This window comes from Musca vetustissima, unplaced genomic scaffold (genome assembly GCF_032173495.1).
Source record: "Musca vetustissima isolate MV318-11 ecotype Yass unplaced genomic scaffold, APGP_CSIRO_Mvet_v1 utg20219, whole genome shotgun sequence".
Classification (NCBI taxonomy): domain Eukaryota; kingdom Metazoa; phylum Arthropoda; class Insecta; order Diptera; family Muscidae; genus Musca; species Musca vetustissima.
The window spans coordinates 14,107-39,336 of record NW_026880728.1 but is presented as its reverse complement, the minus strand read 5'-3'; the positions used below and the strand labels follow the sequence as shown (position 1 = coordinate 39,336).

General features: G+C 34.5%; 1 protein-coding gene across 1 annotated transcript in view; it reads right to left on the bottom strand.

Moving 5' to 3' along the window:
* Positions 1-25,230, bottom strand: part of LOC133326541 (rap guanine nucleotide exchange factor 4) — an 83,312-nt gene that overhangs the window by 44,006 nt on the left and 14,076 nt on the right. The window contains exon 3 of the mRNA XM_061535170.1: positions 4,837-4,888. Within this exon, the coding sequence (XP_061391154.1) occupies positions 4,837-4,888 (52 nt within the window). The remainder of the gene's footprint in view (positions 1-4,836; positions 4,889-25,230) is intronic.

Below are 25,230 nucleotides of genomic sequence, written 5' to 3'. Positions count from 1 at the left end.
TAATTCAGCCAGGCTGAATTGAAGATTTCCTATAGAAATCCTAATTCAGCCAGGCTGAATTGAAGATTTCCTATAGAAATCCTAATTCAGCCAGGCTGAATTAAAGATTTCCTATAGAAATCCTAATTCAGCCAGGCTGAATTAAAGATTTCCTATAGAAATCCTAATTCAGCCAGGCTGAATTAAAGATTTCCTATAGAAATCCTAATTCAGCCAGGCTGAATTGAAGATTTCCTATAGAAATCCTAATTCAGCCAGGCTGAATTGAAGATTTCCTATAGAAATCCTAATTCAGCCAGGCTGAATTGAAGATTTCCTATAGAAATCCTAGTTCAGCCAGGCTGAATTGAAGATTTCCTATAGAAATCCTAATTCAGCCAGGCTGAATTGAAGATTTCGTATAGAAATCCTAATTCAGCCAGGCTGAATTGAAGATTTCGTATAGAAATCCTAATTCAGCCAGGCTGAATTGAAGATTTCGTATAGAAATCCTAATTCAGCCAGGCTGAATTGAAGATTTCCTATAGAAATCCTAATTCAGCCAGGCTGAATTGAAGATTTCCTATAGAAATCCTAATTCAGCCAGGCTGAATTGAAGATTTCCTATAGAAATCCTAATTCAGCCAGGCTGAATTGAAGATTTCCTATAGAAATCCTAATTCAGCCAGGCTGAATTGAAGATTTCTTACAGAAATCCTAATTCAGCCAGGCTGAATTGAAGATTTCCTATAGAAATCATAATTGAGCCAGCCTAAATTGAAGATTTCCTATAGAAATCATATTTCAGCCAGCCTGAATTGAAGATTTCCTATAGAAATCCTAATTCAGCCAGGGTGAATTGAAGATTTCCTAAGAAATCCTAATTCAGCCAGGCTGAATTGAAGATTTCCTATAGAAATCATAATTCAGCCAGGCTGAATTGAAGATTTCCTACATTCCCATAGGGAATTCTCAACTTAGCATGGCTGCATTTGTATTCCTATAGGAATTCTGCAATTTAGCGTAGCTGAATATGAATATATCCTTCTGTTTGTGTTGGAATCCATCATGTTAATTGATGTTTTGTTCCATTATCATATTCTTTTTATCTATGCTGACAAAAAAACAATATTCCATTACATTTGCATAAAAATTCCGCAGAAGGCACCTAAATACCTATGTATTTGTAATGGCGTCCTTGCCATGTTAATACCGTTATTATGAACACACAACTCCTGGCTTATACTTCTTCATGCTTCATACGCATTTCACATTTATTATTTATCATTGGGATTATGAACATGAAAAAATTCTCTCCAACAAGGACATTTGTACATGTGAATGTGTGTGTGTGTGTGTTTGCGTTTTTTCAGCTAGTCATGCGGCTCTGTGTTATTTAATTACGGACATTGGATTATTCGCAGCATTTCTCAATGAAATTCAAATTTTAATTAAAGGATTATTTTTTTTTGTGTGTGACAAGATCACACATGACAGTTCGAAATGCCGCCACCACTTGTGGCCTTTGCCGGGCGGGAGTGGGGATTTAAATTATGAAATTTAAATATAGTTCACTTCTACTGCCACTACATAAGTCATTTCACTTGAATACACTTGAATTCCGCATTAATTGCTTTTCCTTGTATATTGACTTTCAAGGTCAAGTTCGTCGAGATTATTTACTATTTGAATACAAAAAACCTTATCAGACTTTTATTTGCATTTGTTTGGGGGTTTCACTGATAGTCGGGTTGTCTGACAGTCTCTCGCCGTGTCTATTTTGAAAGATAAAATTATATTTTTAAATTGTTGTTGCGGAAAATAGGCCGCAGAAAAATATTTTGTGCCAGTGTGTGTGTGAGTGTAATGGGGGTGTAAATATGTAAATTTTGTTTTCAGCTTAGCAGAATTGATAAGAAATTCAAAATAGTTAGACTTCATAGAGACATTTATCGCAGCGGAATATTTTATTTGGAATTTTTAAGTTCATTGAGATAAATGTGTGACAAGGTCAAATGGAAATATTTGATTTATCTTAAATGTAAATATTCAAGCCTCAAAGAGGCCTTGAAAAATATTCATTGGAAAATTCTAGCCTCCAGGAGGCCTTGAAAAAATATTGATTTACATATTCAAGACTCCTATGAGCTTTGAAAAAATATTCTTTAATAAATCCATTCCTGATCGGAGCTTTGCAAAAATATGGTTTTGAAAATCCACACCTGTTCTAGGCCTTGAAAAATATTTTTAATAAATCCTCGGCTTATTGGGTCTTGAAAACAAATTTTAAACTCTCTTCTGTTCTCACATATAGAGTAGATTAGAGGTGTGCAACGAAAAAATTCTCAGAGAACAAATGAGAAACCGCCATATGAAATGACTTACTAAAAGAGAACGCAGATAACGAATTTTTAATACATGTAAACAAGGGCACCAGTTCCCATGGTTGAACAGGGCTAGATCTATATGGACCCAAATCATATACATAAATGTATACATATTTTCCATCTTTGAACAATTGTCACTAAGCCGCATAATAAAAAGTGTATTTAATATGCGAACACACATTACAGATATATATTTTTTCAAGATCCGGTTTTTTTTAAATAGACAACTTCGTGAAAAACTGTTTGATGGAATTAATTACCAAGGTCGTTGCTACAGCATACCGTCACCCACAGCTGCACAATGGGGAGAGACTTAATAAGAAATTTCTCCTATAGATTTTTAAGAGTTATGGTTATTTTTCAAGACCTCTTAGTGGCGTGTATTTATTAAAAATTATTTTTTTAGAGTTCTCTAAGAAGTTTGGATTTATTAACGAATATTTTTCAAGGACCAACTGAGGCGTGGATTTATTAAAGAATATTTTTCAAGGGCCAACTGAGGCTTGGATTTATTAAAGAATATTTTTCAAGGGCCAACTGAGGCGTGGATTTATTAAAGAATATTTTTCAAGGGCCAACTGAGGCGTGTATTTATTAAAGAATATTTTTCAAGGGCCAACTGAGGCGTGGATTTATTAAAGAATATTTTTCAAGGGCCAACTGAGGCGTGGATTTATTAAAGCATATTTTTCAAGGGCCAACTGAGGCGTGGATTTATTAAAGAATATTTTTCAAGGGCCAACTGAGGCGTGGATTTATTAAAGAATATTTTTCAGAGACCTCCAAGAGGCGTGGATTAATAAAAAATATTTTTTGGGATCTACAGGAGGCGTGGATTTATTAAAGAATATTTTCTGGAGACCTCCAAGAGGCGTGGATTTATTAAAGAATATTTTCTGGAGACCTCCAAGAGGCGTGGATTTATTAAAGAATATTTTCTGGAGACCTCCAAGAGGCGTGGATTTTTTTAAAGAATATTTTCTGGAGACCTCCAAGAGGCGTGGATTTATTAAAGAATATTTTCTGGAGACCTCCAAGAGGCGTGGATTTATTAAAAAATATTTTCTCTAGACCTCCAAGAGGCGTGGATTTATAGCTTTGTGCAGCCCCAAGAGTTTGTAACGCCGCGAAATATTGGTCCTAGACCCACCTTTAAGTATACCGATCGTCATATCTCTACTAGCTGAGTCGATCTAGACATGTGTGTACGTCCGTCTGTTCATTATAATTTGTAAATACGATACAGGCTACTTTTATGGATCAATCTTCACGAAATTTTGCATGTAGGATGGGTTCTGGCCAATGAAGACCCCTATTCTTTTTAGTAAAGATCGGTTAGTATTTAGGAAATGGACCAAATACTTTATTATTATTTTTTTTTTTTTTGATTTTCTAGTTGCTCCAGGGCCGCGGTCTATATTTAGCGGGTAAAATGGACCCCGACTTTTGTGTGAAAAATGATAAAATTTGTATTCTAAAGCGTATAGATTAACGCCTGGAGGACATAGACTTGAGAAGTTGATAGAATATCCAAGAGGAGTGGTTGACCTTTAAATTGATACCAATTATATTGTCGTATGTATTCGGATATGGGAGTTACACTTAAAAATTCACAGGTGCTTACGTAGAGGGTGAAAATATAGCGGGTGAATATAATATTGGGATGAAGTAGACCGAAAACTTAATATTTTTTTTTGGAGTCGATCACAACACAACCCACCATGAAGGGAATCTGGACAAGTAATTAGAAGGGCTGTACTGAATATGAGTAATATTTGTTCACCTCTAGACGTTTAAGAGGGCGCAAATATCGTAAAATATTGCCCAAACTCAGAATATAGAAAGAAAGTTATATTTTCGTGGATGTTGTGTAGGGTATCATATGGTCGGCGCCGTCCGACTGTACTGCTCCGCTCACTGGTTTTTTAAATATTTTTTCAAGGCTCAAAATTAGGCGTGGATTTTTGTAGAAAAATTTTCAAGCCCCAAAATAAAAGTTGATTTTTTTTGAAATTTTTTTAAGCCTTGAAATATTTTTCAAGCCATAGAAGATGATTTTATTTCTAAAAAATATTTTTTCAAGCTTTAGAAGGGGCGTGGATTTTGAAAGAATATTTTTTGTTTCAAAATTTAAAACACCCCATTGTGCTGTGGCAAACATAGCTTATTAGCAAGATCATATTGCTTTGGCGATAGTACCGGCTAACAACGACGATGGCGGCAGTTCAATTGTTAATTTATGTTATTCGTATTGTTTTTATTTGTTGTTGTTGTTGGTGTTTCTTATTTCACGAACCGATCAGTGCCATATGCTGAATGGCAGACAAGTGTCCGTATAGCAATTATTAATTCTGCGTTTTTTATTTTTCCATAAATATTTAGACATAAAAACACAAACAAACATAACGACTACATAACTATACATATATGAGGTACTCGTATATGAGATACTTTATTAGGTACCACTTACCATTTTTAAATTTACAACTGGTGATAATATCATTCATCAATTCCTTGTTTTTCTACAAAAAAAAAAAAAAAGAGAAGAAACAGAGAAGACGTAAACGATTATTAGCTATGTGAATAACAACAGCAACAAAATCATTAATTGAAAAAAAATATTATATGATTTCAAAAAAAGGGTTAACATTTCATTAATAGACCCCAATGGATCTATTATTAGTAACAACAACAAAAACGACAACAACCACCATTTGTTGGATAATTATAAAAACAATAACAACAATATTAATTAATATTGAAAGAGGGGAAATAATGAAAAAAATAGAAACATTTTTGCCAAGTCTTCACCCACTTCCTTGGGTGCTATTGTTGTTGCTATTGTTGTTGTTGTTATCTGTCAATATAACGATGAAGTAAACAAGTTGTAGTGAGAGTCCCATGAATAAAAATTAAATCTAACAAACAAATAATAAATACAAAATATTATTTAATTTGTATTTTATTTATATAAAGAGAATCAGTTGAAAAAGCTAGCATTAAAGCAATAAAGTATTAAAATCATGAATGCAAATATTTAAACAATCAATCGTTCATTCGTTCGTTGCTATTTACTCAAAATATTATTAAATACGTAATTGGTTATTATGAAGTGGAAGTTCGCACACAGAACGTTTTTTTTTTTTTTGGGAATGTGTGGCAGTGTCATTCCATGGCAACGAAGTGGATTAAATGCCTGAAGTATGAAGTCAATGGGGAAATTCACTTCCAAAGAAATTTTATTTATTTGTGTTTTTTTTTGGAATTTGGTGGAAAAGTGTTTAATAGAGAATTGCAGGGTGAATGGCAGATCATTATGCGTCGGCTTTTGAGGACTTTTTGGGCCACATTAGTGGATTTTTTTTTGGAGGAACATTCAGAGCAAGAGGCGTGGATGTTTGAAGAAAGACTATTTGAATCATAAGCTTGGATTTACTTTTTTTTTGGAGAACGTCATGGGAACACTCTGATTTTAACAGATTTTTCGGAGGAGCTTAAACCTGAATGTGTTATAGATTTTATTAAGGGAAATCATGGATTTTTATAGGAAGACTATTAGATCCATAAGCTTGGAACACCATAAGAATCTCGATTTTAATAGATCTCTTTAATAAGCCGTAAGTAAGAAGGGTTTTTGGGAATATAGATTTCCAGGACTATGCAAGTGTGATTTTTGTTTTTAAAGAATATAAGTCTATAAAACATTTTTTCAAAGCTTATGAAAGACGCGGATTTTTTAAAGAAAAAAATTTCAAAGGCGTGGATTTTTTAAAGAATATTGTTCAAGGCCTGTAAAAGGCGAGAATTTTATAAAGATTACTTTTTCAAGGCCCATAGAAGGCGTGGATTTTTTAAAGAATTTTGTTCAAGGCCCGTAAAAGGCGAGGATTTTATAAAGATTACTTTTTCAAGGCCCATAGAAGGCGTGGATCTTTTAACGAATATTTTTTCTAGGCCCAATAAGGAGTGGATTTTTTAAAGAATATTTTTTCTAGGCCCATACTTTATTTTTTTTAAGAATATTTTTTCTAGGCCCTAAGGCTCAATAAGGCGTGGATTTTTTAAAGAATATTTTTTCTAGGCCCTCAGGCTCTTGAACAGGCTTGGAAGTTTTAAAGAATATTTTTTCTAGGCCCATACGCTCAATAAGGCGTGGATTTTTTAAAGAATATTTTTTCTAGACCCATAGGCTCAATAAGGCGTGGATTTTTTAAAGAATATTTTTTCTAGGCCCTCAGGCTCTAGAACAGGCTTGGAAGTTTCAAAGAATATTTTTTCTAGCCCCATAGGCTCTAGAACAGGCTTGGAAGTTTTAAAGAATATTTTTTCTAGGCCCATACGCTCAATAAGGCGTGGATTTTTTAAAGAATATTTTTTCTAGACCCATAGGCTCAATAAGGCGTGGATTTTTTAAAGAATATTTTTTCTAGAACCATAGGCTTAATAAGTCGTGGATTTTTTTAAAGAATATATTTTTTAGGCCCATAGGCTCAATAAGGCGTGGATTTTTTAAAGAATATTTTTTCTAGGCCCATAGGCTCAATAAGGCGTGGATTTTTTAAAGAATATTTTTTCTAGGCCCATAGGCTCTATAACAGGCTTGGAAGTTTTAAAGAATATTTTTTCTAGGCCCATAGGCTCAATAAGGCGTGGATTATTTAAAGAATATTTTTTCTAGGCCCATAGGCTCTATAACAGGCTTGGAAGTTTTAAAGAATATTTTTTCTAGGCCCATAGGCTCAATAAGGCGTGGATTATTTAAAGAATATTTTTTCTAGGCCCATAGGCTCAATAAGGCGTGGATTTTTTAAAGAATATTTTTTCTAGGCCCATACGCTCAATAAGGCGTGGATTTTTTAAAGAATATTTTTTCTAGACCCATAGGCTCAATAAGGCTTGGATTTTTTAAAGAATATTTTTTCTAGACCCATAGGCTTAATAAGTCGTGGATTTTTTTAAAGAATATATTTTTTAGGCCCATAGGCTCAATAAGGCCTGGATTTTTTAAAGAATATTTTTTCTAGGCCCATAGGCTCAATAAGGCGTGGATTTTTTAAAGAATATTTTTTCTAGACCCATAGGCTCAATAAGGCGTGGATTTTTTAAAGAATATTTTTTCTAGGCCCATAGGCTCTATAACAGGCTTGGAAGTTTTAAAGAATATTTTTTCTAGGCCCATAGGCTCTATAACAGGCTTGGAAGTTTTAAAGAATATTTTTTCTAGGCCCATAGGCTCTAGAACAGGCTTGGAAGTTTTAAAGAATATTTGTCAATGTCTAGATAAGGCTTGGTTTTTTTAATGCTTAAGAGGGTAGGTTTTTTGTTAAAGAATTATTTTATTATTGTGTATTTGTTGAAGAAAAATTGCAAGGCCTGAAACAGGTCTATAAAGACCTTTATATGAGGTGTTGAGTACAGAAAGTCAAGGCCTATATACTTAAGGGTCATCTTCTTCATAAAAAATGTCCACCCCTTCTTTATCATGATTTTGTAGCTGGGTCTTTGCTGAAATTTTAAAGGTGTTGCTAAAGGAATGAAAAATTAAGTATACACTAAGAATATATAGATATTATTCTTGGGTCTACATTCATCTTCCACGGGACTTCAATAGATAGACAACCTTCTATATCCCTTCTATAGGTAGAATACTTTCTGCAGGCCTTCAATTGGAGACTTCTATAATTCAACGAATACATGAACCCAGCAGGGCTTCCATTATGCTGTTCTGAATTCTGATGAAGGAAAGGGTAAAACGGTTTGAAAGACCTTCCTTAATTACCTTCCACAGATCTTCAATAGATAGAAAACCTTCTTTAGATAAAATAACTTTTACGTGTCTTCTATTCGAGACCTTCTTCTGTTGTTCTATAGGTACAATTTGTCTATAGGTCTTTCACAAATAACCAACCGTTAATAGATGCTCGTAAATCAAACATCGTATATAGGTCTTCTATGGGAACAAGGTCTTATATACCCAGTAGACCTTCTATTCCCCTATAGCTACTGTATGCCTTATTATAGAATCTATTCTATAGCTAATTTACAGATAGCAAACGTCTATAGGTCATCCATGGATGGATGTATTTCTACAGTTATTCCCGTTAAAGAATACCTTCCAAAGGTATACTAAGTGCCCTCCCTTTAAAACTCCCTTTAGACCCACATTTCACAATCCGTAGAAAAATAAACAATTACCCACTTTGCCACATTACTTAAATAAAATACCACGAATAGGGTAGAGTTTCCTCTGAGTAATTGGCATTCGCAATATTCGTACAAGGAGATAAGATACCAGTACATTGCAGAACGAATATAAACAAAAATAGAAATAAATAGCGTACATGATCACCAGGTTCAAAACACGATACGGGCCGTATAAGGCGCCTCCGAGGAATTTCACCGCGACGATAATGACTCGTCGGCTGCTGCTGTGACGAATTGCCATTGCGATATACGACCGCCGGGTTTTGCGTTAAAACGGAAGCGGTCAGCATCGACGTCATTGATTTGGTATTACAACAACCACCATTGCCCAGCACACCAATATTATTACATTTTATTGTTGTATTATTGTTATTTATATTATTGTTGTAAGGAGTGGGTGGAGACCGGTGATGATGATGATGATGTTGTGGTGTGGGTAATGTGGCGTAGGAGTTCGGATATTTATTGTTTACACCACAGTTATTGATTTGTGTCAGATTCTCCTGGGAGTGGGGCCTTCTTTGGTATTTCAGCAGAACACACACATCGTCATATGTGGAGGCCACAATGTGCTGGGACCAGCGTTTTGTGGTCGCCATCGATGCGGACGATGATGATGAGGTGTTGGTGGATAATTTTGATGATACAGCAGATCGTAACGAATCACTGGATATGGATGATGAATGAGAGGCCATAATGGGATCAAAAAAATCGTAACACACTAAATAATGATGTTGTTAATTTTTTTATTCTGAATATTTGCCTTGGGGCTATTATTTAATTTCATAGCTTTATTAGTGACATTATTTATTTCATTATTCTTTTTTTTGCACTTTATTTTTGGTTATTGATTTATTTCATTTTTTTGAGGGTGTGAGGGGTTTCTTTTGTTATTTTTATTTTTATTGTACCCCGTTTTTTGGCTTTTTGTTGTCGTATTTTTTTTTTGGTTAACGTTTTTAATGCATTTCGAATTGATCGATTATTGTGGAGCCACTAATGCGAGCATGCGACCGATAAACCGCGTTCTCACACAATACAAAAAACACGGGCGACAACGATTACAGGCGACCGCGACAATTTTTTCAAGCACTTGCCATAACAGCTGTTTGCTTGCTACTACTGCTGTGGGGCCTGTGCCTTGGCGCATTGCAAAGTACACGACAGAGAAAACGCACACAACAACAACAATACCATACCCATACGCCAACAACAAATGAAGTAACTAACAGCAACAATAACTGATTAATATACCGCCGCCATCGCGAATCCAACCAACTCAACTGGTGTTGGCTGAGGGTATCTGCCGCTTTTTTGACACTACGAGCGTAATAAATGTTAATTTGTTTTCTTTTCACCGATAAAAACAAAACACAACAACAATAACAACAATCCGGCCGTATACTTTTTTCGTTTTGTTAAAAACATTAATGAATAGAAAGAAATATATGGGGATGGGTATGCCGAACGAGTAGTTCGAGTTGTCTTTTGGGACGTCCGGTTTTTCGTTTGGAGAAATACACAAAACAGCAGAACCCGTTGGGGTGGTAGAGAGAGGGCTTGGCAATGAGAGCAACTAGTTGGACGTTATGTACTCTACAGTTGGTAAAACATCTGTACAACAATAGTTTTTAAACACACAGTCTTCAGATCATCCTCTAGAAATATTAAAAAATGACTTTGTGGGCCTTGAAAAATATTCCTAAATAATCCAAGGCTTCTATAGATACTGAGAAAAGTACTTCTTAGTAATCTAGTCCTTCTACAGGCCCTGAGAAAAATATTCCTTAAAAATCGACAAATCCTACAGGGACTGAGGAGAATATTCCTTAGTAATCCACGCCTCCTATGGGCGTTGAGGAAAATATTTCTTAATAATCCATACCTCCTATATGTCCTGAGAAAAGTATTCCTTAACAATCGACGAATCCTACAGACCCTGAGAAAAATATTCCTTAGTAATCCATGCCTCCTATATGTCCTGAGAAAAAAATTTCTTAATAATCCATGCCTCCTATATGTCCTGAGAAAAATATTCCTTAATAATCCACGCCTTCTACAGGTCTCGGGAAAAAGGCCTTGAAAAATGATTCTTTAATAATCCACACCTTCTACAGGTCCTGAGAAAAAGGCCTTGAAAAATGATTCTTTAATAATCCACGCCTTCTACAGGTCCTGAGAAAAAGGCCTTGAAAAATGATTCTTTAATAATCCATGCCTTCTACAGGTCCTGAGATAAAGGTCTTGGAAAACGATTCTTTAATAATCCACGCCTTCTACAGGTCCTGATAAACAGTTTTTCAAAAACGATTCTTTAATAATCCACGCTTTCTACAGGTCCTGAGAAAAAGGTCTTGAAAAACGGTTCTTTAATAATCCACGCCTTCTACAGGTCCTGATAAAAAGTTATTCAAAAACGATTCTTTAATAATCAACGCCTTCTACAGGTCCTGAGAAAAAGGTCTTGAAAAACGATTCTTTAATAATCTACGCCTCCCATAGGTCCTGAGAAAAATGCCCTTAAAAACTATTCTTTAATAAATCCACACCTCCCATAGGTCCTGAGAAAAATGCCCTTAAAAACTATTCTTTAATAAATCCACGCCTCTTGGAGGTCTTGAAAAAACATTCTTTAATAATCCACGCCTCCCATAGGTCCTGAGAAAAATGCCCTTAAAAATATTCTTAAATAAATCCACGCTTCTTGGAGGTCTTGAAAAAATATTATTTAATAAATCCACGCTTCTTGGAGGTCTTGAAAAAATATTCTTAAATAAATCCACGCTTCTTGGAGGTCTTGAAAAAATATTCTTTAATAAATCCACGCTTCTTGGAGGTCTTGAAAAAATATTCTTTAATAAATCCACGCCTCTTGGAGGTCTCGAAAAAATATTCTTTAATAAATCCACGCCTCTTGGAGGTCTCGAAAAAATATTCTTTAATAAATCCACGCCTCTTGGAGGTCTCGAAAAAATATTCTTTAACAAATCCACGCCTTTAAAAAATATTCATTAAGAAATCCACGCCTCTTATAGAGCTTAAAAAATATTCTTTTAAAATGAATCAATTTCTGTCGATGTTCTCTAAAAATTTCGAAGATCTCTTGCAGGTATGTAGGGTACTAAACTGGTCACATATATTAATATTTATTGCCCATTTTAGTACTATTTTGCAATTTCTACTTTTCTAACCTCCTCCCCTATCCCATCTGCAATTATTCACTTAAAACTAGTTCTTATCGTTGTCTAAGTCCCATCGACAACAACAACAGCAACACTAAAACCCGCTTAGCCATTAAGTGAAACTCATTAGCAGATGATTTTCATACGTGAGGATGAATGAATGAATGAATTACGGAATATCGTCTTATGCTGTGGACATTAGCTGCAGCTATTCGAAAGTACCCTGCAATTGCCGTTTATGTCAAACTTGTTAGATATTTTTTTTAGCTGGATAGCATTGAGCGAATTGTCGAAAGTAGAAATAGTGAATATGGGGACATTTTGTGGGGGTTGAAAGTTAGAGAAGGGGCCTTTGTAATGGAAGTGAACTGGAGAGTAGGATTTTTATTAAAAAATATTTTTGAAAACCTGCAGAAGGTGTAGATTTTTTTAAGAATATTTTTTAAAGCAGTAGAAGAGGCGTGGATTTATGAAGAATATTTTTTCAAGGCCCATATGAGGGGTGGATTTATTAAAGAATATTTTTTCAAAGCCCATAAAATGGATGGATTTATCAACGATAATTTTTCAATGCCTATTTGAGGTGTGGATTTATGAAGAATGTTTTTGAGGCTTTCTTTACCTTAATTAAGATTTTGAGGCCCCTGTTAAGGGCCCCAAAACCAACTACATTTAGTAATCATTTCCTCTTTTTTCTTCGCATATATGTGTGTATGTACATACATGTACATATGCTTTCCGGGAGAAACTATGTAGCCATTAGGGTTGTTGCTGTTGTCGTTCTGCTGTTCACATTTTCAATTCATTTCGTTTTCTTTAAACGAAAAACCAAAAAAAAAAAAAAAAATCAACTACTCAACAAGTACCCGGCAAGTATCATCGTCGTAGCCATCGTCGTAGTTGTCGTTCGCTTCACTCCGTCATTCATAGCAAAACATTGAAACTATTTGCTGCCCGAGGCCTTATCAGTAGCAATGGCTTGACGTCGGATCGTTGTTATTCCATTCCGCAGACATTCATAGATGGCCATGCCTTGGAATCGACGCTGTGACGCAGTCATTGAAAGATACCGTGAGGGGCAAAATATGTTGACACTGGTAGAGAAGGCGGAGCAGAACACCATGGCAATTGAATGGAGTTGACGATTATTTATTTTTAGTTTCAGTTTTACTTTTATTTTTGTTTTTGATTTATTTTTTGCTGCTTTTGTTGTTGTCGTTGCTGCTATTGTCTTTAAACGAAATCCATCAGTATGCCATCAACGTAAAATGGTTTCCATTACAAGTGTATCGAACGGATATATCAACGCCAGCCATCTCACCACCACTCACGCACACGTACCTATCTAAGATTTCATTTGTGATTGATTCGATCAGGTCTTTTAGGTAAGAGTTATGCGGGAGATCAATGGATGTATGTATGTAGGTTTTTTGTTGTTGTCATGTTAAGACATATGACCCCAAGTCACGGTAGTGTTCGGCTGTCGTACTTATATGTTCGAGGGTAATTAGTTTAATTTTTGACTACCACTGTAAGTGATATATTTAAGATGCAATCACGGCACAGTGATTTTTAAGGCAACTTTTGATGATGAACAAATTTTTCAGAGGCGTGGATGTTTAAAGGAATTTTTAGAGTACATATTATGCTCTAGTGGCGTGGATTTTTAAAGCAAATTTTTAAAGTACATACCCTGCTCTAGAGGCGTGGATTTTTAAGGCAATTTTTAAAGTACATATCCTGCTCTAGAGGTGTGGATTTTTAAAGCAACTTTTAAAAGTACATATACTGCATCTTCTGTCCTATAGGCGTGGATTTTTAAAGGAAGTTTTAGAGACCATCTTCTGCCCTATAGGCGTGGATTTTTAAGGGAAGTTTTAGAGACTATATTCTGCCCTATAGGCGTGGATTTTTAAATGAATTTTTATTTCTGATCTATAGGCGTGGATTTTTACAGGAAGATTTAGAGACCATCTTCTGCCCTATAGGCGTGGAGTTTTAAATGAATTTTTAGAGACCATCTTCTGATCTATAGGCGTGGATTTTTATAGGAAGTTTTAGAGACCATCTTCTGATCTATAGGCGTGGATTTTTAAAGGAATTTTTAGAGACCATCTTCTGCTCTATAGGCGTGGATTTTTAAAGGAATTTTTAGAGACCATCTTCTGATCTATAGGCGTGGATTTTTAAAGGAATTTTTAGAGACCATCTTCTGATCTATAGGCGTGGATTTTTATAGGAAGTTTTAGAGACCATCTTCTGATCTATAGGCGTGGACTTTTAAAGGAATTTTTCAAGTAGATATCCTGCTCTATAGGCGTAGACTTTTAAAGGAATTTTTAAATTATATATCCTGCCCTGAAGGCGTGGACTTTTAAAGCAAATTTTAAAGTAGATATCCTGCCCTCAAGGAGTGGACTTTTAAAGCAAAGTTTTAATTAGATATCCTGCCCTCAAAGAGTGGACTTTTAACGAAATTTTAAAGTAGATATCCTGTCCTCAAGACGTGGACTTTTAAAGGAAATTTTAAAGTAGATATCCTGCTCAAGATGCGTGGATTCTTAAAGGAATTTTTAAAGTAGATATCCTGCTTTAGAGGCGTGAATTTTTAAAGGAATTTTTAAAGTAGATATCCTGTTCTATAGACGTGGATGTTTAAAGGAATTTTTAAAGTAGATATCCTGCCCACAAGGCTTGGATTTCAAAGGAATTTTTAAAGTAAATATCCTCCCCTCAAGGCGTGGATTTTCAAAGGAATTTTTAAAGTAGATATCCTGCCCTCAAGGCGTGGACTTTAAAGTAGATATCCTGCTCTAGATTCGTGAATTTTTTAGACAACATCCTGCCACATGTTAAGGCTGTATATCCTATTCTCTGAAGTGTACATTGTTTTATATCCTTAAATTAATTTATTTTTTATTCTACTTAGCTAGACCACAAACCCCTTAACAATATTATAATTACATGCGAACTCATTTGCCTTCTTTAAATACTAACATATGTATGTATGCATGTATGTATTTAATTCCGATTAAAATCCCATATTTCATACCATTTCACATCCTTTCCACTTATGCCTTTCAACATTTATTTGTTTACCTACAAAGCCAAAGCTCAAAAGGTAAACTTCTGAATGTCATGCCATCTGTGTGTTGTAACCTCAAAGGTTGATCTGACTGTCACACAGCTTGTATTCCAGGCGTGTGGTCTTGCTCTACGTCATCTCTTCTAAAAGTGTCCTTTTAACCTGGCCGAATGTTGCTTCAAATATAATTAGTTTTCTTTGCTTTCACAGCCTGTAAAACCTTTCTCGGTATTTTTTGTTGAGGTTGATCCTTTACTGGTCTAGGTGGCGGTCGGTAGATTGGAAGGATGTTCTTATTAGTTAAATGTATGAAACCTCTCCTTTTCGGTTGTAATGCCTGGCAGGAAATTGAATGACAAATGAACAAACATTTTAATTAAAAACAAATTGGTTTATGGTTTCTGGTCATAGTTGAATTGATTCTCCATGGAAATGTTTGTCGTCATCTTCTAACCTCAAATGGCAGCATATGGACAGCACCAGTAGCAAGCAGTCAACATTCAGCTGGCAGAATTTTTAATGTTATTTTTAAGTTGTGAATATTTTTGTAAATTTTTGAATTGTGGTTGGCATTTTAAGTGCTTTTAAAAGGAGCAGAAGTTTAATATTTTAATCCTTCCGTTTAGAGGTAAATAAAACGTTTTGTGGAATTTTGAATAGCATGTCAAAAGGATAATTGTATGGTTCATTTTCATTTAAACGAAATCATTAATAAATAATCCTTTAAAGCAAGCAGAAAGGAAACAGAAGGTCAAATTGATATTTGATGAGCTGGTTATTAAATGGATATTTTTGAGTTCGAGAGCAGGACATCTACTTTAAATTCCATTACAAATCCACGCCTCTAGAGCAGAATATTTACATTAAAAATTTTGTTAAAAATCCCCATCTGGAGAACAGGATATCTACTTAAAAAATCCTTTAAAAACCCACGCCTCTAGAGGGCAGTAAGGTCTTTGAAAATATTCTTTAAAAATCCACGCCTCTAGAGCAGGATATCTACTTGACAAATTCCTTTAAAACCCCACGCCTCTAGAGTAGGATATCTACTTGAAAAATTCCTTTAAAACCCCACGCCTCTAGAGCAGGATATCTACTTGATCCACGCCTCTAGAGCAGGATATCTACTTTAAAAATTGCTTTAAAAACCCACGCCTGTAGAGCAGGATATCTACTTGAAAAATTCCTTTAAAACTCACGCCTCTAGAGCAGGATATCTACTTGATCCACGCCTCTAGAGCAGGATATCTACTTGAAAAATTCCTTTAAAACCCCACGCCTCTAGAGCAGGATATCTACTTGAAAAATTCCTTTAAAACCCCACGCCTCTAGAGCAGGATATCTACTTGATCCACGCCTCTAGAGCAGGATATCTACTTGAAAAATTCCTTTAAAACCCCACGCCTCTAGAGCAGGATATCTACTTGATCCACGCCTCTAGAGCAGGATATCTACTTGAAAAATTTCTTTAAAACCCACGCCTCTAGAGCAGGATATCTACTTGATCCACGCCTCTAGAGCAGGATATCTACTTGAAAAATTCCTTTAAAATCCCACGCCTCTGGAGCAGGATATCTACTTGATCCACGCCTCTAGAGCAGGATATCTACTTGAAAAATTCCTTTAAAACCCCACGCCTCTAGAGCAGGATATCTACTTGATCCACGCCTCTAGAGCAGGATATCTACTTGAAAAATTTCTTTAAAAAATCCACGCCTCTAGAGCAGGATATCTACTTGAAAAATTCCTCTAAAAATCCACTCCTGTATGGCAGGATATCTACTTTAAAAGTTCCGTTAAAAAGCCACTCCTGTATGGCAGGATATCTACTTTAAAAACTTCTGTTAAAAAACCACACTTGTGTGGCAGGATATCTATTTACAAATTCCGTTAAAAAGCCGCACTTGTGTGGCAGGATATCTATTTAAATATTCACTCCCCTATGGCAGGATATGTACTTTAAAATTCCTTTACAAATCCACGCTTCTATAGCAGGATAACTACTTTAAAAATTCCTTTAAAAATCCACGCCTATATAGCAGGAAAAGTACTTTAAAATTCCTTTACAAATCCACGCTTCTATAGCAGGATAACTACTTTAAAAATTCCTTTAAAAATCCACGCCTATATAGCAGGAAAAGTACTTTAAAATTCCTTTACAAATCCACGCTTCTGTAGCAGGATAACTACTTTAAAAATCCACGCCTCTATAGCAGGATAATTACTTTATCTACATGAAAAATTTATTTACAAATCCACGTCTATAGAGCAGAATATCTACTTTAAAAATTCCTTTACAAATCCACGCCTATAGAGCAGGATATCTATTTTAAAAATTCCTTTGCAAATCCACGCCTATAGATCAGGATATCTACTTAAAAAATCCTTTACAAATCCACGCCTATAGAGCAGGATATCTACTTAAAAAATATAGAGCAGGATATCTACTTTAAAAATTCCCTTACAAATCCACACCTATAGAGCAGGATATCTACTTTAAAAATTCCCTTACAAATCCACGCCTATAGAGCAGGATATCTACTTGAAAAATTCCCTTACAAATCCACGCCTATAGAGCAGGATATCTAGAGCAGGATATCTACTTGAAAAATTCCTTTAAAAATCCACGCCTGTAGAGCAGGATAACGTCTTTAAAAATTCCTTTATAAATCCACACCTCTAGGGCAGAATATCTACTTAAAAATCAACGCCTCTATAGCAGGATATCTACTTTAAAAAATTCCTTAATAACCTACGCATTGTCATTTGGATATGCTCTAGGTTGCAGTTGAACAGCATTCTCATAAAAAGAAATGTAAAACCTCAGTCATATAATGTGGCATGTTCAATTGAATTTGCTAGTGCCTAAAAGTATGCTTTAATATTTGTATACTTTGTAAACAAATATTAAATGAATTTACACAGAGCAACTAATGGTCGATTAGTAAGTTTTAATTCATAGATTAAATGACTTATGCTATTTTTGTAATATTTATCACATTTATTTATCGCCATTCCTCCACCTCCAGCAATCGTAATTAACCTGTCAAACAATCCTAACTGAACGCAATACAAACAGACATAAGTCAAAATATGTTCAATGATATCGCTCTAAATAAATAATTATGTAATTAAATTTGTTGTTGTTGTAATGCATTTACAAAACTAATAATAACAATAACAGCAATAAATAATTAACTACATATGTTTCGTCTAATTTTAATGTTATTTATTGTGTGGTTCTCCGAATTATTATTATTATTGTTTTTCAACTGAATTTCTACAATTAAAATATAATCAATGTTTATGGTCTGAAAACAAATACAAGCACACACACATACATACACATCAATACCCATACGCCAATAAACACGCACAATTATTTACCCCCCAGAATGAAGGAGGCGGCTAATTTACTTTGGCGTCTCGATAAAATATATAAACGTCTGATTGGAGCCCGCACACACACACACACACACACACACAGAAACATACATATGTTACAATCGTGTAAAATGTGTGTTGGAATAATTGGTGACATGTAGGCGTTTTAGTTTTAGTGCTGTTACCACGAAAAGTAAACGAAATTACAATAGTGACATAATGTAATAGTATAGCAATTTTTGGGAATGGGATTAACAATAGGGTGGTAGACTAAAGAAGTGGAATTAAGTTCCAAAGGAGTGGAATCAACTTGGTTTAAAAAGTGAGAAAATAATTTTTAAGTAGATATCCTGCTCTATAGGTGTGGATTTTTAAAGGAATTTTTCAAGTAGATATCCTGCTCTATAGGCGTGGATTTTTAAAGGAATTTTTCAAGTAGATATCCTGCTCTATAGGCGTGGATTGTTAAAGGAATTTTTCAAGTAGATATCCTGCTCTATAGGCGTGGATTGTTAAAGGAATTTTCAAGTAGATATCCTGCTCTATAGGCGTGGATTGTTAAAGGAATTTTCAAGTAGATATCCTGCTCTATAGGCGTGAATTTTTAAATTAATTTTTCAAGTAGATATTCTATATCCTGCTCTATAGGAGTGGATTTCTAAAGGAATTTTTCAAGTAGATATCCTGCTCTCAAGGCGTGGATTTTTAAAGGAATTTTTCAAGTACTTATTCTGCTCTCTAGGCGTGGATTTTTAAAGGAATTTTTCAAGTACTTATTCTGCTCTCTAGGCGTGGATTTTTAAGGAATTTTCAAGTAGATATCCTGCTTTATAGGCAAGCATTTTTAAAGGACTTTTTAAAGTAGATATCCTGCTCTATAGGCATGGATTTTTAAAGGACTTTTTAAAGTAGATATACTTATTTATAGGCCTGGATTTTTATAGGAATTGTTAATGTAGATATCCTGCTCTAGAGGCTTGTATTTTTAAAAGTGTTTTTAAAGTAGATATCCTATGCTCTCCAGACCAGGATTTTTAAAATATTTTTTTAGTTGATATGTAAGCAGGATATCTGTCATATTCCCCATCTAAGTCTTATAAACATACAACAAATTTTGTTTTTTCATCTAAATGTTTATAAACAATAATCATTCCTAGATAAATAGTATACCTTTCCACTAACCATCAATTTCCACTGCCATTCTAACAACATTCCACTCCAAAAATTCAAGTGGTGGTCGTGGTGGTAATGGTTGGCATTCCACAAAAAAGAGGGCAACTCCATGCAATGCAATAAAATATAAAATGGCCCTGGTAAGTGCTGTTGATGGTATTGCCTTTCGACAAGGTTTCGGTTGGCTATTATCATCGTTCGTCATGTGATTCGAACCCAACAAAAACCGAAATCTTTTCGCCAGAAACCGGGGAACTGGTGTTATAATTTCATACATCATGTCGAACAGTTGTTCGATGGGGGTTGCTCTTTGGTGGAGGCTATCAGCAATTCAATTGTGTGTTGAAGTACAATTAACAAAAAACAAAGAAAACAAGTACTTGAAATATAGAACATGAAATAACCGTTATAATAAATAGCAATAAAAGGGGAAGGGGAAGGAATGGTAATAAAAATAAAATTCCTTGGCAAGTGAGGTAACATTCCACACCTGTGAAATTTTTAATGTGGAAAAAGAGGTTTAGTTATGGGGGAGGATTTTCATATGGTAGGGGAGAAAATTTTCATCTTTTGTGATATTGCCACCCTTTGTCATTTTAAAGGTTCTAGACGAATTGCCTAAAATTTTTCTCTGTAATATGGTATTTTTGGATTTTCAGTGATTAAAAAAGCTCCGACTGATCTTAGGTAGTGTAAAGGGCAAAGAAGGGCATTAAAAGTTGTAATATCCCATATACCTTTTAAATTAAAAGAGACTTTCTATATGAAATTTAAAATCCAATTTTATGTTCTATGGTGAAGTAGATTTTTAAAATAATATTCCAAGTATATCCTGTTCTAAATAACCCTCCCTATTCTGTTCTTTAGGAGCGGATTTTTAAAGGAATTTTTAACAGCCACATCCTGCCATAAGAGATTGGGTTGTTAATGGTAATAACCTGCTCTTTAGACGTGGATTTTTACCCTGCTCTTCAGACATTAATTTTTAAGGCCATATTATGTTGTCCAATTGTGGATTTTTAAAATAAATTTTAAGGCCATATCCGGCTCTTTAGGCGTAAAGTTTTAAAGGATGGTTGTTAAGGATATACCCTGCTTTCTAGGCTTGGATTTTGAAAGGATTGGGTTAAGGCCATAACCTGCTCTCAGTGGTTGGGGTTTGAATGGAGTTTTTGTAAGACTATATCCTGTTCTCCAGTCGTGGATTTTTTAATGCATTTTCGAATGCATTTAAAGGAATTTTTAAGATAATATTCAGCTCTTCGGGGTTGGATTTTTAAAGGGATTTTAAGGTAATATTGTGTTCCCTTTTTAAAGACTCTCTAGGTGGCATTTTTAAACGAATATTTAAGGATATAATCTCCTCTTCAAGCGTGGCATTTTTCCAGAAGTGGTATTTTAAAATAATTTTTTAGGATATGTCTTGTCAGATCCTGCTTTCCATTTGTAATTTTTTAAGGTCATATCCTGCTTTCCAGATGTGTATTTTTAAAGGATTTTTAAGGTTAACATTTTTAAAGGATCATTTTAAATACATACTGTGTTCTCCATTCTTGGACTTTTAAAGGATTTGATTAAGACAATAACCTGCTCTCTATGCTTTAATGGACAATTTTATGCCCATATACTATTTTCCAGTTGTAGTTTTTAAGGGCATTTTTAGAGGCTCTTCAGGCGGGATTTTTAAAGGAAATTTTAGGTTATATTCTGCTCTCCAAGCGGGGAAGTTTTAAAGGCATTTTGGAAGGCCATATCCTCTGCTCCAGAAGTGGCATTTGAAAGGAAGTTTTAAGGACATGTCTTGCTCTAAAGACGTGGAAATTTAAAATATTTTGAAGGTAATATCATGTTTTCCAGTTGTGAATTTTTACGGCCATTTCCTGCTCTCTAGTGGTAGATTTTTAAAGTTTTTTTTAGGTCATGCTCCCCAGGAGAATGTTTTTAAAAGCGTTTTTGAAAATCATATCCTGGTTCCCATGCGGGAATTTTTAAAGGCGTTTTTTATGGAAATATCCTGCTCACCAAGCCTGCATTTTCAAAGGATTGTTTTAAGGCCATATTCTGCTTGGACATTTAAAGGATTTTTAGGCCATACCCTGCGTGGAAATTTATACGTTTTTTAAAGTCATATCTTCATGTCCATTTTTGGATTTCAAAGGTATTTTTAAGGCCTTATTAGGCTCTCCACACATGAATTTTTAAAGGATTTTTTTGAAGGTCATATTCTGTTATCCATGCTTGGATTTTCAGAGTCCTATTATGCTTTGCAGGCTTCTTAAAGGAATTTTTGGTTGTATCCTGCTCTTCAGGTATGTATTTTTAAGGTCATATCCCGATATCTATGTGAGGATTTTTAAAGGCATTTTTGAAGTCCATAGTCTGTTTTTCAACAGAGGAAAATTCTGCCCTTAAGGTATAAATTTTTAAGGAATTTTTAAAGCCATATCCTGCTCACCAGGCGGGGATTTTTAAAGACATTCTTTAAGGACATATCCTGCTCTTCAAGCCTGGATTTTCAAATGATTGTTTTAAGGCCATATTCTGCTTGAATATTTAAAGGATTTTTTAGGCCATGCCCTGCTCTGCAGACGTGGAAATTTAAAATTCAAAGTCATATCTTGCTCTCCAGTTTTGAATTTTAACGGAATTTTTAAGACCTTTTTATGCTCTTCGGGCGTGGGTTTTTGGAGACATTTTTTAGGTTATAACCTCTTTTCCAGATATAGATTTTTAAAGGATTTTTGAAGGTCATATTCTGTTCTCCATAGTTGGATTTTCAAAAGAGTTTTTAAGTTCTATTATGCTCTGCAGGCTTCTTGAAGGAATATTAGGTTATATCCTGCTATGGATTTTTAAAGGTATTTGTGTCCATATTCTGCTCTTCAGCAGAGAATTTTTTAATGCATTTCAAAATACAATATTCTGATCTTCAGGTGTGGATTTTTAAAGGATTTTTTAAAGCCATATCCTGCACTCCAAACGTTGGTATATAATGGTGTGGATTTTTAAAGGGAGTATTCTGGTCTACAGGTGAGGAATTTTAAAGGTATTTTTGAAGTCCATATTCAGTTTTGAAGGTCGTATACTCTTTTCCAGACATAGATTTTTAAAGGATTTTTAAGGTCATATTCTGTATAGATTTTCAAATGAATTTATAAGGCCTATGTTGCTCTGCAGGTTTCTTAGAGGCATTTTTAGCCTCCCTAGGTAGGGATTTTAAAGGTCATATCCTGATCTGCATGTGAAGATTTTAAAGGCATTTTGCATTCTGCAACTTAGCAGAGGATTTTTTTAATGAATTTCAAAGTCCATATTTTGCTCTTCAGGTGTGGTTTTTTAAAGGAATTTGTAAAGCAATATCCTGCACTCCAGGCGTTGGTTTATAACGGTTATATGCTGTGTTACAAGCGTAAAGGAGGAACTCAAAGTTCTCTAAGGAATTTTGCCCTCGAACCGTGGATTTTTTAAGGAATCCCAAAAGCATTGTCCTGGCATCTAAGCGTGGATTTTGAATGAAAATATCCAGGTCTCTCAAGAGAATTTAAAGAATTTTTAAACGACCCTATTCTGTTCTATTAGGGTGGATTTATATTGAATTTTGAATTCAGCCAGATAAATTTTTAATTCATGTTAAGAGTTCATACAACTTCGTGGATTTTTAAGGGTTCCAATGTGTTATTTTAAGGGAAGTTGTAAGGACTTTTTAAACGGCCAAATACTGCTCCAAAAACATGAATATAAAAGGTAAAATACTCGGGTCTCAAAGCGTGGACTTCTAACAAAAATGTCTCCCCTATCAAAATCAAACGTCTCACTATCTACAATTATCTTTAAAATTTCTACTATCTATCTTTAAAAAAATCAAATTTAATATTTATAAATTACTTTAAAATAAAAAAATCACAATCATATGAAATTAATTATAGCAATATTCACCCATGACGAAAAACTTTCTCTTTTGCCACTTCAGTACGAAAATATTTCTGACAATTTAATTTTCTGACATTTTACCCGTGGCGTTATTGTTCTACTGCATCTTCTTCGTCGTCGTCTTCTTCTATATGTTTTCATCGTCATCTTCGTCTTTGTTGCATTTATATTTATATTGTTATTAATTTATAATTTGTACAGTTTTAAGAGTTCTGGCATTTTTATGATTCTTCGCCCTCCCTCTCTACCCACCCTTCTCTTCTTCTATCAACCATATATAAGCTCATACGATAAAAGTGCACAATCAAACAATCCTTCACTGCATTCGGTGGCAAATCTTTGGAAAAAGTTTCATTCCTTTTCTTCTTTCGAATTGGAAATAATTTTTGGGGGAATCCTGGGGGGAGGGAGATGCGGAGTGGATGAAGTTTTCTCTATTGTTCATTCAACTTTTGTATGAAGTCGATTGTCTGGTCCTGTGACTGCACCAGCTAGGCAACTGTTGTTCTTCTTCTTCAGAGAATTCTGTGTAATTCCATTTCTTCCCTACTTTTAGATATGTTTTTTTCGGGTTGTTCGTCTTTTTTCTGTTGTTGCTGTTATTAAAGTTTTATAATGTTTTTTTTTTTTGTATTATTTTTTACTTTTGCTGCAGAAAACGTCTTGCTATTGCTTTCAGAAATGTTATGATATTCGTAACAATAAAACAACTTTAATGAATAAATAATATTATTTTCTGAGTTTTTTAAAGAAAAAAAAACTTTGTTCTATGATTTACCTTGAACTTGAGACGATGCAATAAACTAAAATGTTGTTCAAAGTGATTTAAAAAAAATTAGTAAGGCATAAAGGATTGGTATCGTATTGAAAAAATATTTTTTAAAAAATCCACGCCTCTTCCATGGCGACTCGAAAAAATATTCTTTAAAAAATCCACGCCTCTTCTATGGTGGCTTGAAAAAATATTCTTTAAAAAATCCACGCCTCTCTATGGCGACTTGAAAAAATATTCTTTAAAAATCCACGCCTCTCTATGGCGACTTGAAAAAATATTCTTTAAAAATCCACGCCTCTTCTATGGTGGCTTGAAAAAATATTCTTTAAAAAATCCACGCCTCCTCTGTGGTGGCTTGAAAAAATATTCTTTAAAAAATCCACGCCTCTCTATGGCGACTTGAAAAAATATTCTTTAAAAAATCCACGCCTCTTCTATGGTGTCTTGAAAAAATATTCTTTAAAAAATCCACGCCTCTTCTATGGTGGCTTGAAAAAATATTCTTTAAAAAATCCACGCCTCTTCTATGGTGGCTTGAAAAAATATTCTTTAAAAAATCCACGCCTCTTCTTTTGGCCCTTGAAAAAAATATTCTTTAAAAAATCCACGCCTCTTCTATGGCAGCTTGAAAAAATATTCTTTAAAAAATCGACGCCTCTTCTATGGCAGCTTGAAAAAATATTCTTTAAAAAGTCCACGCCTCATACAGGTGGCTTGAAATAATATTCTTTAAAAAAATCCACGCCACTTCTATGGTGGCTTGAAAAAATATTCTTTAAAAAATCCACGCCTCTCTATGGCGACTTGAAAAAATATTCTTTAAAAAATCCACGCCACTTCTATGGTGACTTGAAAAAATATTCTTTAAAAAATCCACGCCTCTTCTATGGTGGCTTGAAAAAATATTCTTTAAAAAATCCACGCCTCTTCTATGGCAGCTTGAAAAAATATTCTTTAAAAAATCGACGCCTCTTCTATGGCAGCTTGAAAAAATATTCTTTAAAAAGTCCACGCCTCATACAGGTGGCTTGAAATAATATTCTTTAAAAAAATCCACGCCACTTCTATGGTGACTTGAAAAAATATTCTTTAAAAAATCCACGCCTCTTCTATGGTGTCTTGAAAAAATAT